This window comes from Ascaphus truei, chromosome 1 (assembly GCF_040206685.1).
Source record: "Ascaphus truei isolate aAscTru1 chromosome 1, aAscTru1.hap1, whole genome shotgun sequence".
NCBI classification, from domain to species: Eukaryota; Metazoa; Chordata; class Amphibia; order Anura; family Ascaphidae; genus Ascaphus; species Ascaphus truei.
The window spans coordinates 389,159,052-389,171,599 of NC_134483.1; the positions used below are offsets into that span (position 1 = coordinate 389,159,052).

At 40.9% G+C, this 12,548-nt stretch overlaps 1 protein-coding gene across 8 annotated transcripts in view; it reads left to right on the forward strand.

Moving 5' to 3' along the window:
- The window catches only part of CBR4 (carbonyl reductase 4), a 111,680-nt gene that overhangs the window by 93,412 nt on the left and 5,720 nt on the right, over nt 1-12,548 (forward strand). For 4 of the 8 annotated variants that reach the window (XM_075611739.1, XM_075611746.1, XM_075611730.1 and 1 more), the window contains 2 exons: nt 6,821-6,955; nt 11,435-11,590. In XM_075611739.1, the coding sequence (XP_075467854.1) occupies nt 6,821-6,955; nt 11,435-11,590 (291 nt within the window). Of the gene's footprint in view, nt 1-6,820; nt 6,956-11,434; nt 11,907-12,548 lie in introns of those variants that run through there. The other 4 variants (XM_075611781.1, XM_075611765.1, XM_075611773.1 and 1 more) reach the window with 4 other exon arrangements.

The window sequence follows — 12,548 nt, forward strand, 5'->3', positions numbered from 1 at the left end:
TTTTTTTTCTCATTGTTTTTATTGATTTTCTAACATTGCTGGTAAACATGACAGATTTCCACACAGCTTTACAATTTTCCATGTTTAAATTATACTTAAAAGAAAAAAAATATATAAGTAAAAAGGTATACATCAGATGCGCAAACTTAACTCAAGAATACACAATTATTAAATAATTAACTCAGAATGTACAAAACATAACTTTTGTCAGACACATATTACAGACGTTAGGTTCGGATATACTGTTCTCCTGTCTTGATACCCATTTAACCTGGTTCTTTTCTCCCTCTGTTTACCTCATCTATGACCTTGTACAATTTGCCGCAAGAGACTCCAGGATGTGTGTGCGAAAGCCTGATATATTTGGTCTTTTTCACTCTGTGGTAGGGAGTCAATAAAGGGTTCCCATTTTGTAAAGAAATTCTCAGTTTGTTGTTCCTAATTAGTCTCCGTTTCCATTTTATCTAAGGTCATTAGCTGAGTAAGATAAGTTTTAACCGTTTCCAAGTTTGGAGGGTCATACTTCACCCATTGCACCATTACAGACTTTCTAGCTGCCAGGAGTATAATTTCGGCAATCCTTGGGATTCCTGAGTCCCCATTAATTTCTTTCCACCCCTCCATGTTCCCAAATTAAACCGATAGAGGTTCCTTCACAGTTACCACTTTTGTCATGTCATGTATATATATTAGAACCTGGTACCAAATATCAGATATACGTGGGCATTCCCATAGGCAGTGTTTTAGATCTGCTTTAATAAGCAGACATTTTGGGCATTTATTTTGATCCTTTTCTATCTGTTTATATTGGATATCAAACGCATAATATGCTGCATGTAGTAATTTAAATTGTAATTCCCTCCATGTCTCTGATATTATTATTTTCCTGGTTCTACCCAATCCTACCAGCAAAGAGTCAATCTCAGTTATTTCTGGGAAGTCCTTGTTCCACTTGGCTGCCACTTTTTGCAATTGCTTGCTCTCAGGTGTCTTTATCTCAGATCCAATCATATAATTCAGAGATCGAATATGTAATATTATTTTCAGTCCGAAAGTAGCTATCAAACATGTTTTTTTCTAATATCTCTTTTGTATAGTTCTCTAGGCTCTTACAGTAATGTATGATCTGCATGTAGGGGAAGTAGTGAGATTGTGGGAAATCCTTCTTAACGCTGAGCTCTTCAAATGACATAAAGCGTTCCCGTTCTGTATCTACCAGCTGCCCCATATTTTTTATTCCCTTGGTTTCCCACGTCTTAAATATATTTTGAGATCGACCTGGTTCAAATTTCATGTTACCTTGTATAGGCAGAAATGTGGATATTTTGTAGGACTTCCCACACTTTTTTCTCAGTGTCTTCCACGTGGCCCATGTATCTTTTATCAGTGGATTCCATCTAATTAGTAAAGGTATATTTCTCCAAGTCGTGTGTAGGATCTCTTTCAGCGTCATTGAGAGCACCATTTGTTCCTCAAGTTTTGTACAGGAATATATTTCTTTGTCCATTAGCCAGTCTCCCATGTGCCTTGCTAGGCATGCCAAATTGTATTTTCTAACGTCTTGTAAACTCACTCCACCAAGTTCCTTTGGGAGAAATAGTTTTGACATTGCAATTCTATTTCTGCCTTTGTTCGATATAAACTTATTTAATGCACTATTAATCAATTTTATGTCTGCATGGCGAACCAGGATAGGCAGCATCTGCAATGGGTATATGATCCTAGCGAAGCTGATCATCTTAATGAGTTGGAATCTATCCGCTAAGTTCAATGGGAGGCCTTGCCAGCTTTCCAGCTCTTTAATCACTTTGGTTAGGATTGATTTAAAATTGCTTGCATACAATTTTTCTAGGTCGGTGTCTATATTAACCCCCAACTATTTTATTGGCTGTCTTGCCTTTTTAAAAGGGAGGTCTTCCTCCTACCTAACATTATTGTTGCGAGACAGCAATAGAATCTCCGTTTTGGAGGCATTCACTATAAACCCCATACATTTTCCTTATTCTTTAAGTGTCTCATATATTTTTTTAACCACTGTTTCCGGATTAGAGACATACATCAGGTCATCCGCAAAAAGAGCCAACTTCACTTCCTTATTTCCTATTTGAATGCCTTTATAGTCTGCCATGTCCCTAAGGAACATAGCCAATAGTTCCATTGCTATGTTGAATAGCAATGGCGACAAGGGACACCCTTGCCTTGTTCCTCTGTATAAATTGAATTCCTGGGAGAGTATTCCCGCTGCCATGATCTGATCCTTTGGACCCTCATACATAGTTCTAATCATGTAAAGAAACATGTCCGATATTCCCATTCTTTGAAGTATATCAAATAAAAATTCCCATCTAACATTGTCAAAGGCTTTCTCTGCATCTACCAAAATAATTAATTTGTTCCTATTACCTTATGGATTTGATTTGGTCCAATAAAGGGCACCTAATACTTTTCTTATGGTCTTCACTGAAGATCTACCCTTTACAAACACTGTCTGATCTTTATGGATCAGACCTGGTAATACTGCGGCCAGCCTCTCTGACAGAATTTTTGAGAGAATTTTTACATCCTGATTTAATAAGGATATAGGTCAATATGAACCTGGCACAAGACGGTCTTTACCTTCTTTATGTAAAATTCTAATGAATGCTGTTTTCCCGGTTTCCAAATATTTCCCTTTGTCTACTATCTCTTTGATGGCGTTTTGCAGGGGTAGTCCTACTTCTGAACCCAAGATCTTATAGAATTCGGCCGTAAAGCCTTCCCATTTTTAAGTTTCTTTATCTATTTCTTCCCTGTTAATTGGTGCATTAAGTTCTTGTTGCTCTTCATTCATTATTTTTGGGAACTTTAATCCCTGTAAAAACTTGTCTTGAGCTACATCATCCTGCTCACTGGTAGTATATAGATTTTGATAAAAGTCCCTAAACACTGTACATATTTCTTCAGGAGCTGATGTTGGTTCACCTGAAGCTTTACGCATCCTAAGTATGTGTTTTGGCTGTGTAGCTCGTCTAACTAGATTTCCTAATAATTTACTTGCCTTGTTACCATACTTATAAAGGTTAAGGTCTCTAAATTGGAGCTTTTTTTGTTCCTTTCTTTGTAGCCATATTTTGCATACTGTACATTATTTGCTTCCATGTATTTGTCCATGTTTTCTGGGCTGGGATTTTGTTTGAAGTGACAGAACGCCCTGTTCAGTTCCCTGCTAGATTTAATTTTCTGCTTCTGTTTCTTTCCCACGTTTGTTCATGTACGTTAGAATCTTGCCTCTCATTACCACTTTAGCGGTTTCCCAATACAATTTCCCCAAATGTTGGTGTATAGCGTTTGTTTCCTGGAAATAGTACCAGCTATTGAGGTGGAAAGCTTTAAACTCCTCATTATTATGAAGATAAGATGGAAATCTCCAGATTCTATTTTTGTCTTCCCTAAATCTATCTCTAACCATACTGGTGCCTGGTCTGATATGATTATATCTTCAATCACCACTGTGGACACCTTGTCCCTCATATGGTCGCTTGTTAGAATATAGTCTATTCTTGAGAGAGTTATGCGGATGAGAAAAAAAGGTATATCCTCTCTCAGTGGGGTTAACTAGCCTCCAGCAGCCTAACAAACCCAATGTTTCTTGTAACAGCCCTATGCTTCTCTGTGCAGATCTTGATTTCCCTTTTCTCGGATTAAGATAAGATTTATCTAAAAATGGATCACTGACCGCGTTAAAATAACCCCCCACAATTAGGTTACCTCCTCTTTCTTTCAACAATTTATCAGTTATACTCTGGAAGAAAGGTTGGCTCTGTTCATTCGGGCCATAAATATTATATATACATATATCCAGTGGTTGACAAATCACCAAAAAATCTACTCGCCACACAAAAAAATCTACTCGCCACCTAGTACCAAATGTGTGCTGCTTGGGCCAATATTTACTCGCCCGGGGGTCAAATCCACTCGCCCGGGGCGAGCAAATGTATAGGTTTGTCGAACACTGCATATATCCATATTGTTGACCTTGAGTATATGTACTGAGGAGAAAAGAACCCCAAGTGAAGCACTCTTGCACTAAATTGAGATGATTGTTAGATTAAACATATGATTTTATTAGAAACATAGTAAAACAATGGGGTATAAAATAGGATTAAACAATTGACAATACGCTGATTTCCCTTGGGGACAGGGTAATCCCTGGGTTGGTAGGTATTGCTAGTGTTGCTTGAAAACACAAGCCCCAAGTATCCTTAATTCAGGAAGCCTTGGGGAAAGCTTATATGAGGGATTTAATGCAATCCCTATATGTTGTGCCAGGTATACTTGTTGTGCAATTGGTGCATTAGTGTTGAAATGACACTGCATGTGGCTGATTGATATAGATAGTCTTGAGAATACACTGTACCACCCTTCCCTCTGTGTCACTTCAAGTTGATATAAGCTCATATGGTAGTGTTTTGCTTATCAGAATCGCTACTTCCTACAGCCCTTTCTTTCCCACTGCTGGGGAGAATACGCATTCACCTACACAGTTAGTCTGGAGTTTCTTACTCTCCTCCCTGTTTAGATGCGTTTCCTGGATAAGTGCTATATCTGCTTTTTTAAGCGCTTATGATGCTTTAATATTTTGTTCCTTTTAATGTGGGAGTTAATACTTGTATAGCAGGGGAGCGCAATCTTTTTTTCCCTCCTCCCTCTCTCCCCGCCTCCAGCCCCCTCTTACCTTGGCTCCGGCGCCATTACGTCACGTTGCCATGGCAACGTAACGTCACATGACCTTGTGGCGTCATTTGACGCCGCGTTGCCATGGCGATGCGTCTCCAGAAGCAAGGTAAGTGCAGTTTACAGAGGCCTTCGCCGCATCCCCGGCACTTTATTAAAGTGCCTTTGGGAAACGCGCGGGGCCTCTGTAAACCCTGAGTCCCCCGCAGACAATCTCGGGGGGCGCGCCCCCCAGTTTGCGGACCGCTGTTATTTAGCATACTGCAAACATTACTGAATTCACGTCTTTTATTTGATACTGCAGCAGAATAGTCCTGAAAGATTAGGATCTGCTTTCCCTCATAATTAAGGCCCCCTGAATTCTTATAGGCTCTTAATATTGTTGATTTTTCATTAAAGTTCAGAAACTTTGCGATTACTGCTCGTGGCCTACCTTCCTAGTTCTGCCTAACCGGGCCAAGTCTGTGAGCCCTTTCCACTTTGATGTTAGTGTGATCATGTGGTAGTCCCAGAGATTCAGGCAGCCATTTTGTGCAGAAATCCTGCAATTGAGAGGGTTTCACCCCTTCAGGGACTCCTATTAATCTTATATTATTTCTGCGTAAACCATAGAATTTCCCTATTGGGAGGAGACGGGGCTCAAAAGGTGTGGGATGCACTAATTGAGGAAACAGATGGAACTGGATAGGATTCCAATGTGTTCATTCCAATAAATGATAAATGCAGTATTATAAAAAGAAGCACCCTCCGCAAGTCTTACAATAAGTCCATAATAGAATACGTCTTGTTGAGGATAAGGTTCAAATCCCACTCAGAAGAGTGCAAGAGAGGCACAGATTGTAGATGCCCCAATATCCAATGGCAACCTCCTATTGTCAAGACAATTCAAATGATTTATTTTTCACCCTCTTCCCTTAATCATTGGTACTGGTGCAGCGTTTTTTGGCTTTTAGCGAGTTTTGTCTCTGATATTATTTCTGCGTGACCTGTTTTCCAGGTCCTCCACCTTGTCTTCTAAAGTTTTCTTTTTTTTTTTTTAATGAGTTTGAATGTCCTGCTGCATTTCTGAGGATACATCCTCTAGGACCTCCACTCCAGATTCAACTTCCCCCATCCTGGTGTTTTGCAGGGCTAGTTCCCCTTTAAGATCATCTAGAGATTTTTGCAATTTTTCATAATGTTCATTTAAAGCAGGCATCAATACTTTTGCTACAGCCCTGACTAACTCACCATAATCCCTGGGAGTTTCTGCCTCTTGAGACACCTCTGATTCCTCTGGGTCTGCATGCAGCTCCTCCATGTGCTTGGAAGCCATCTTGGTGTGCTCTGACTTCCTCCCAGCTCTCACCTGCTTTTGCTGATATTTGGGGGCACCTGTGTCTGCCTGGAGAGAAATTTCACCATATGAATGCTTCTCACTTTTCAAGTTACTGTCCTGCTGTGGAGCTTTTCCTGCTCCCCCCCCTCTGTTCAACTGGATTGAAACTGTGAGGGTTATATTCAGTCCCATGTCTCTGCAGAGACTGCCTACACATGTATCTCCCCCTCATTGCCTGCTTTTTGTTGTTCACAGGATCATTCAGTGAGTTTTTATCTACTGCCTTAAATCATTTGTCCTGGCTGTTTAAGCTGCTGATCTGTGTAGGAGCAGTGGGGCTGCAGGAGCTCAGGGGGATGTGACTTCACCCTCTGGCGCCATACTGGAGGTCGAGCTGTTGATTTTTAATGCCATCTTGACATTCCAAATCCCACGAAGTTCAGAACATAGCAGAAAAGATGTGTCTGGCATTAATTTGTTCAGTTAAAGCTCCTCCTGTGTCTCCACATCTGTTTACCTGGTTGGTATTCATATTATGCAGGTATAATCTAAGCCCGCTGCCTCAATCAAAACTGACCCAATCAAAAAATCAACCCACGCTATCATTATTAAGATCAAATGTGCATTTATAGTGACAGTTACACATTTGTTTTCTGTCTCCCAGTTTGTAGATCACCTATTTTTTGGGGGGGAGGGGGGATTACCTTCAAAATAATGTATTTTATTGTATTGTATTTTTGCTTTGATCTTTGAGCGCTCTTCTTGTAGCAGTGTGTGTTGATATTGCAGGAAGCATTGTTGGCCACACAGGGAATATCGGTCAGAGTATTTACAGCGCCAGTAAGGCAGGATTAGTTGGATTCTCCAAATCACTTGCTAAGGAAGTAGCAAAGAAGAACATTCGGGTTAACGTTGTTGCCCCAGGTGAGCTTTTGTTAAAAAATACCGATTTGAGTTGTCCCATTTCTGATGAATAAAATTAAACGAATTGGTAAAATGACACAAAATGCATATTTTCAGAGAAATAACTGCTGTAAACAGTTCAAATGAAATCATAGTGCACTACACACAAACTTTTATTTAAAAAAATGACGTGCTGTTTGACTTCCTTAAACAAATGTTGCCATGCCTGAATGAAAGATTTTGAAAATAGTATACAGAGTAAATGGAACACGGGCAAAACACGCACAGGAACCCCGAATTGAAAACATGTAAAAGTGCTATCATTAAATAATTACCAAATGCAATCTGCAACCCTGCTTTTCACTATTATCTCCTAGCATACAATGCTTCCACTGCAGCCAGGGATTCTGGGAAACATGAGCATGACATGAAAATGAGCACTCACTTAAATAATTAAGAAGACCAGAACCTTTCTTACGTGTTTTATGCCACAAGGGGCGCTTTATCAAACTCTTGTAGATATAACACGGAAGGCGGTAAGTAGCCAGAGGAAATCGCCTTCCATGCTTACAAACTAATCTAAAAAAATATATATATATAAATATGTATGTATATATTTTTTTATGTATATATATTTAAAAATACTTCTAAGTTCAGATATATATTTAAAAATACTTCTAAGTTCAGATTTAGACAAAAAAAAGGCATCGGTTGCCCAGATTTAACCCTATTAACATTGTCACGGGAGACCAGGCCATTTACACCTTTTTACCAGGATCATGCATTGAGCAAAAAAAGTTAATGAAATAAATTGTACATTTATTCACAGGAAAAGGCAAACACACAATTTTACATAAACTACAGCAAAAATACACACTTACTTGGGAATTGGGGTAACAACCTAGACTCTCCTAGATGCAGGGAATCGTATACCTGATAACAGTTGCAAAAATAGGAGAGAAAATATTCCAGGCAGCTTACGCTGAAGCAGCCTTTTTCTTGCTGAAGACTTGCAACTGGAAACTTAGAATCTTAGAGGATTGGAGAGACCTTGGAGAACACTTGACAACCAACTCTCTAATGGGCGCAAGGGGTTATAATACCTCTGACTTTCATTAAAAAAATACTATCGCCCAATGCAAAGCGGGAGAAATGTCTCCACTGCCAATCAGAGACAAGCTGGTAGACACAACAGGGTTATCTGGAAATCTGAATGAAACAAGGGCATGGGCAATTTGACACCTCTGTCCCTGGTTCCCTTAATGCCACCCGCGGTGACAGGCCAGTCTGGTGGGATCAATGGGAATGCAAAGGGCATCCATTGATCTCAGGGTGTGGCTACTTGAAGCCTTCCCTCCTGTCCAAATGGTCTTGACACCTTGGTCATCCTCTGGGCTTTCATATCCAGATGTCCTGCGAGACCTTCTGGCACCACTTGGTAGCCCAGTGGCCTTTCAGAGCATTGGTTCTGAAAGTCCCAGCTCATTTCTGTGCACAAACAGATATGTTTTAAAACACACTGTTCCATAAAATATACACTTTAAAAATATCCTGTCTTTTGATTATGGGAAATAGAATAAGAAGCTGCACGTTATTTCTTACTAGCCATATTCCCCACACTCTATACAATAAACTTAGGAATGGACTTTTAAAAGTCCCATCAATACCTTGTAGATGATTGGAGTACCCTCAGAACCATTATACAGGTTCTGGGTGACCTGGGCATTTACTGGGTATCCTCATTAACCTAGGGACCCCTTGACTGTTTCAGGGACACCTCACATCCCTATACCCCATTTACCTTTCTGGGCTGTGCTGAAGCAGGGACCCCTAGTCGTGAGTCGCACAATCTGACAACACTTTCTCCACAACCTCCCAGCCCCCTGAAACTCTTACCACAGCAATCCCTGCTAGCTGGCATCCCTGGAAAGGTAAAAACACAAAAATTCTTTATTGTTGCATAATTACAGGTAATGCTTTTACAACAGGTGGTTCCAAAAGCTGATATCCTGAACCCCAAAACAAACGGGCTTAACCTTTATTAGTGAGCCTGGCTACCTCTTCACCGTCACAAACATATCCCTGCCATTAGTAACATTTGGTCCCTGGCGGGACTGCATGTTAAATATGTTAGTCCCCTCTGCTGCTCACTACAATATTCGTCAGTCTCCTCCTATTCCTGCAAACCAGTCTATCTTTATTGCCTTGTGAGTTCTGTCAGTCAGCAAAGAAGCAGCCACAGGTCGTTGTCCAGGTGCTATTAAAGCAGCAATCCCTTCAGAAGTCTATATGAGTGTGACGGTGAGGGGGGTAACAAGGCTCTAAATAGAGGTTAAGCCCGTTATTGGTTGCCCCTGATCTGAGTATAACGGTTCAAGAGAGTTAGCTCTTGAGCCCAGTAACAATGTATGCTTTACATGTACTTTGCGTTAAAGTATTTGATGTGTTTCTATTTTCCGGGCATGCCAGAGAGCAGGGATTGCTAGGCCATGAGTTTCAAGGGGGATGTTGCGGAGAAATTGTTGTCAGAATGTGCCTAAGAGGTTGGAGTCCGGAGTTGTTGGTTACCCTAAAAATGTACCCGGGAATCATGCCTGATTCTCGGATACATGTAGGCACATTGTCCCGGCAATATCTCCCCTTGTGAATGCTTGCGCGACTCACCGCTAGGGTTCCCTGCTTCAGCATAGTCCAGAAAGGTAAATGGGGCAAAGGGATAAAAAGTGTCCCCGTAACTAAAACGGGGTCCCTAGGCTAAGGGGGATACCCAGTTAATGCCCACGTAGTCCAGAACCTGTATTGGGTTCTTGGGTGCCCTAACCGTAGATAAGGTTGTGAGGGGACTCTTAGAGTCCAGTCCAAGTCCAGTAGATAGTGTGTGGGGAATACAGGCTGATAGAATTTAAAGTATACTTTTCTATTCTATTCCCCATACCCAGGGCTTAGGGATGTATTAAAGTCTATTTTATTAATGCATTGAAATGTACTGTTGTGTATTGTGATTAGCTGGGACTTTCGGAACCGATGTTCAGACAGACAGTCAGGGCTACCAGGTTGGTGCCAGTAAGTCTGCTGAACATCGGAGTTCAAAGTAACCAGAGGATGCCAGAGGTGTGAAAGCCATTTGGGTGGCACTTGTCTGGGCTGCCATTTGTTCTGCCAGACTTAGGGGAGCCTGTCCCAGTGGGTGGCATGAGATAGCTGGGACGGAGGTGGCAAACTTGTGCATGTCCCTTGGCAATTTCAGATTTGCCACTGACCCGAATTTCTATACCAGCTGATTGGCTACCGAGAAAGTTCCCACACGATGACTGGCTGCTGAGTTTCATGAATGAAACTCCAAATACTACAAGAAATGCCGGAGCCAATCCTGTTTGAGATTTCTAGCGATAAAGGTGCGAGAGGGCTTTACAAAGATGCTCTTGCATGAATAGCAGAGCAACCGGCTTCGATTTCAAGCCTGAAAAGTCTGCCCGCCAGAGAGTAAGTCCCGTTTTTAGCGCCCAAGTTCTAATAATAGACCGTAGCAGTCGCGGCTGGGATTTTATGCCGGTATCGGTTCCAGAGAATCGGTGGTAGCTCCCGGTCAAAAGAGTCCAAGTTCTCAGAAGAGAAGGGAGCATGGTGTGTGGAACTTCACGCCGATTTTGGAACCAGGAGATTCCGGACTAAGTCCCGGTCAGGGTAAAGCTCTTATTTAGAGTTCCCTGCACCTAGAATAGTCTAGTTTTCGACCTCCAGACCCCCAGTAAGTGTGCTTTTTGTCTGTATTTGTTTTTCACTGTGTGTATGCCAATTTATGTGAATAAATTACAATTTATTTCATTATCTTGTTTTGCTCAATGAATGATCTTGGTAAAAAGGTGTAAACTGCCTGGTCTCTTGTGACAATGAGTTTAACCTATCATGTTAGTCCTTCCCCACTGAACATGTCCTGCTGTTTTCTCGCTTCTGATGTTACCATGGTACACTTTAGATTTTACTGGGCGCTGGGGAGAGCTTCATTTTAACTTCCCGGACACTTAATATTTCAAACGTTTATCTCCTAAATCAAGCATCAGATTTGGAAAGGGCATAGCCTCCTGGTTTTTACACTTTTATTTAATATGTATGAAGCAGTGGGTCTCCGGAGCAATACTTACATCGGAAGCTCTGGCTGGGCACAGAAAATGTCTATTTAAAGGTCCCTCCGGCCACTAGGAAGCTGCAGCATCATCCCTTGCGGCTTCCTATTGGCCGGCGTGACAGGACCTTTAAACAGATCTGAGACACCGGCAGCACATTTAGATGTAAGTATCTCGGGGAGCAAGGAGGCCCCAAAGATGAAATGAACGCGGGTCAGCTCCGGAGACCCCCTGCTTCATAGCTAGGGGTGAATATATATATATAAATTTTTTAAGGGCAATGGTTCTTTAAGAATAAAAATATGCCTCATTTGAAACATTGAAACATTTGAATCAATATTTCAACAGCAATTAATCTCTTTGTGTATATTTTAAGGATTCATTCACACTGAAATGACATCAAGCTTAGAAGAGGACTCGTTGATTAAGATGATCCCCCTGGGCAGATTTGGAGAGGCGGATGAGGTTGCACAAACTGTTGCCTTCCTGCTGGAGTCTCCTTACATCACTGGACATGTGTTAGTGGTTGATGGTGGTTTGCAGCTTCAGATATAGAACGTTTCTCTTTAAGCCAATAATCACGTTATGCGTGTTTTTGTAGAATTACATTTACTGATATATTGCTGATTTGGTCAAATAAAAATGCATTGGGCCTAATCTATTTAATCTCAAACAGGAGGACATTAAAGCCATTCGAGAATCCATTTTCTAGCATTGACACGAAGCACTGTTGTGTAATATCACTCAAGAGTTTGTTTACTAGAGAGCACAAACTTCATTCATTTAATTACTTTGTGTACAACCACTTATAAATGACTGGAATAAAGCCTGGCGCGTTATTCACTGAGGCCTGAACTGTTGTGTGCTATATCCAAACCTCCTCACCACTATGCCACAGAATGAAATATAGGGCACATGCTTGGGTACATGGTTGGTGTATGTTTAAATGGACTTAATACTTGTGTAATTTTGGAAAGATGTTAGGCTATTGATACTAGAAATTCAACCCAGCTTGGGTACTAATGGCTGGTAAAGCACTATTCTGAGGGGGTTATTATTAAAGGCTTAATTTGCTTTAATTAATTTTTAATTTTAATGCTAAGATGTATTTTATTGTTAGCAGTTTTTCCTAGCCTATTAATACCCAGACCAATAAGAAACATTGTTTTTCTTTAATGCTCCAAGATCCTTACCTATAATATGATTTAACCCCATCTCTTCCGTTCTAACTCTGAATTGCAGGCCCTTCTTGCACGCGAATAGCCCCTTTACTGCAAGAGATGCATGCAACGAATTGCAATACCTTGCTCGTCTCTTTGGCAGCAATAGGGTTAATCAACATTCAGTTTGGAAATGCAGAAGAACAGAATGGGTTTTCGAGGGCACACTAAAGGTTAAGATATATTAATGCAAGATCATGTTGACTGAGTAATCATTGGCTGGCAATAAATAGTTGCACATATTTCTTGAATATGCAATGGGGCCAAAAA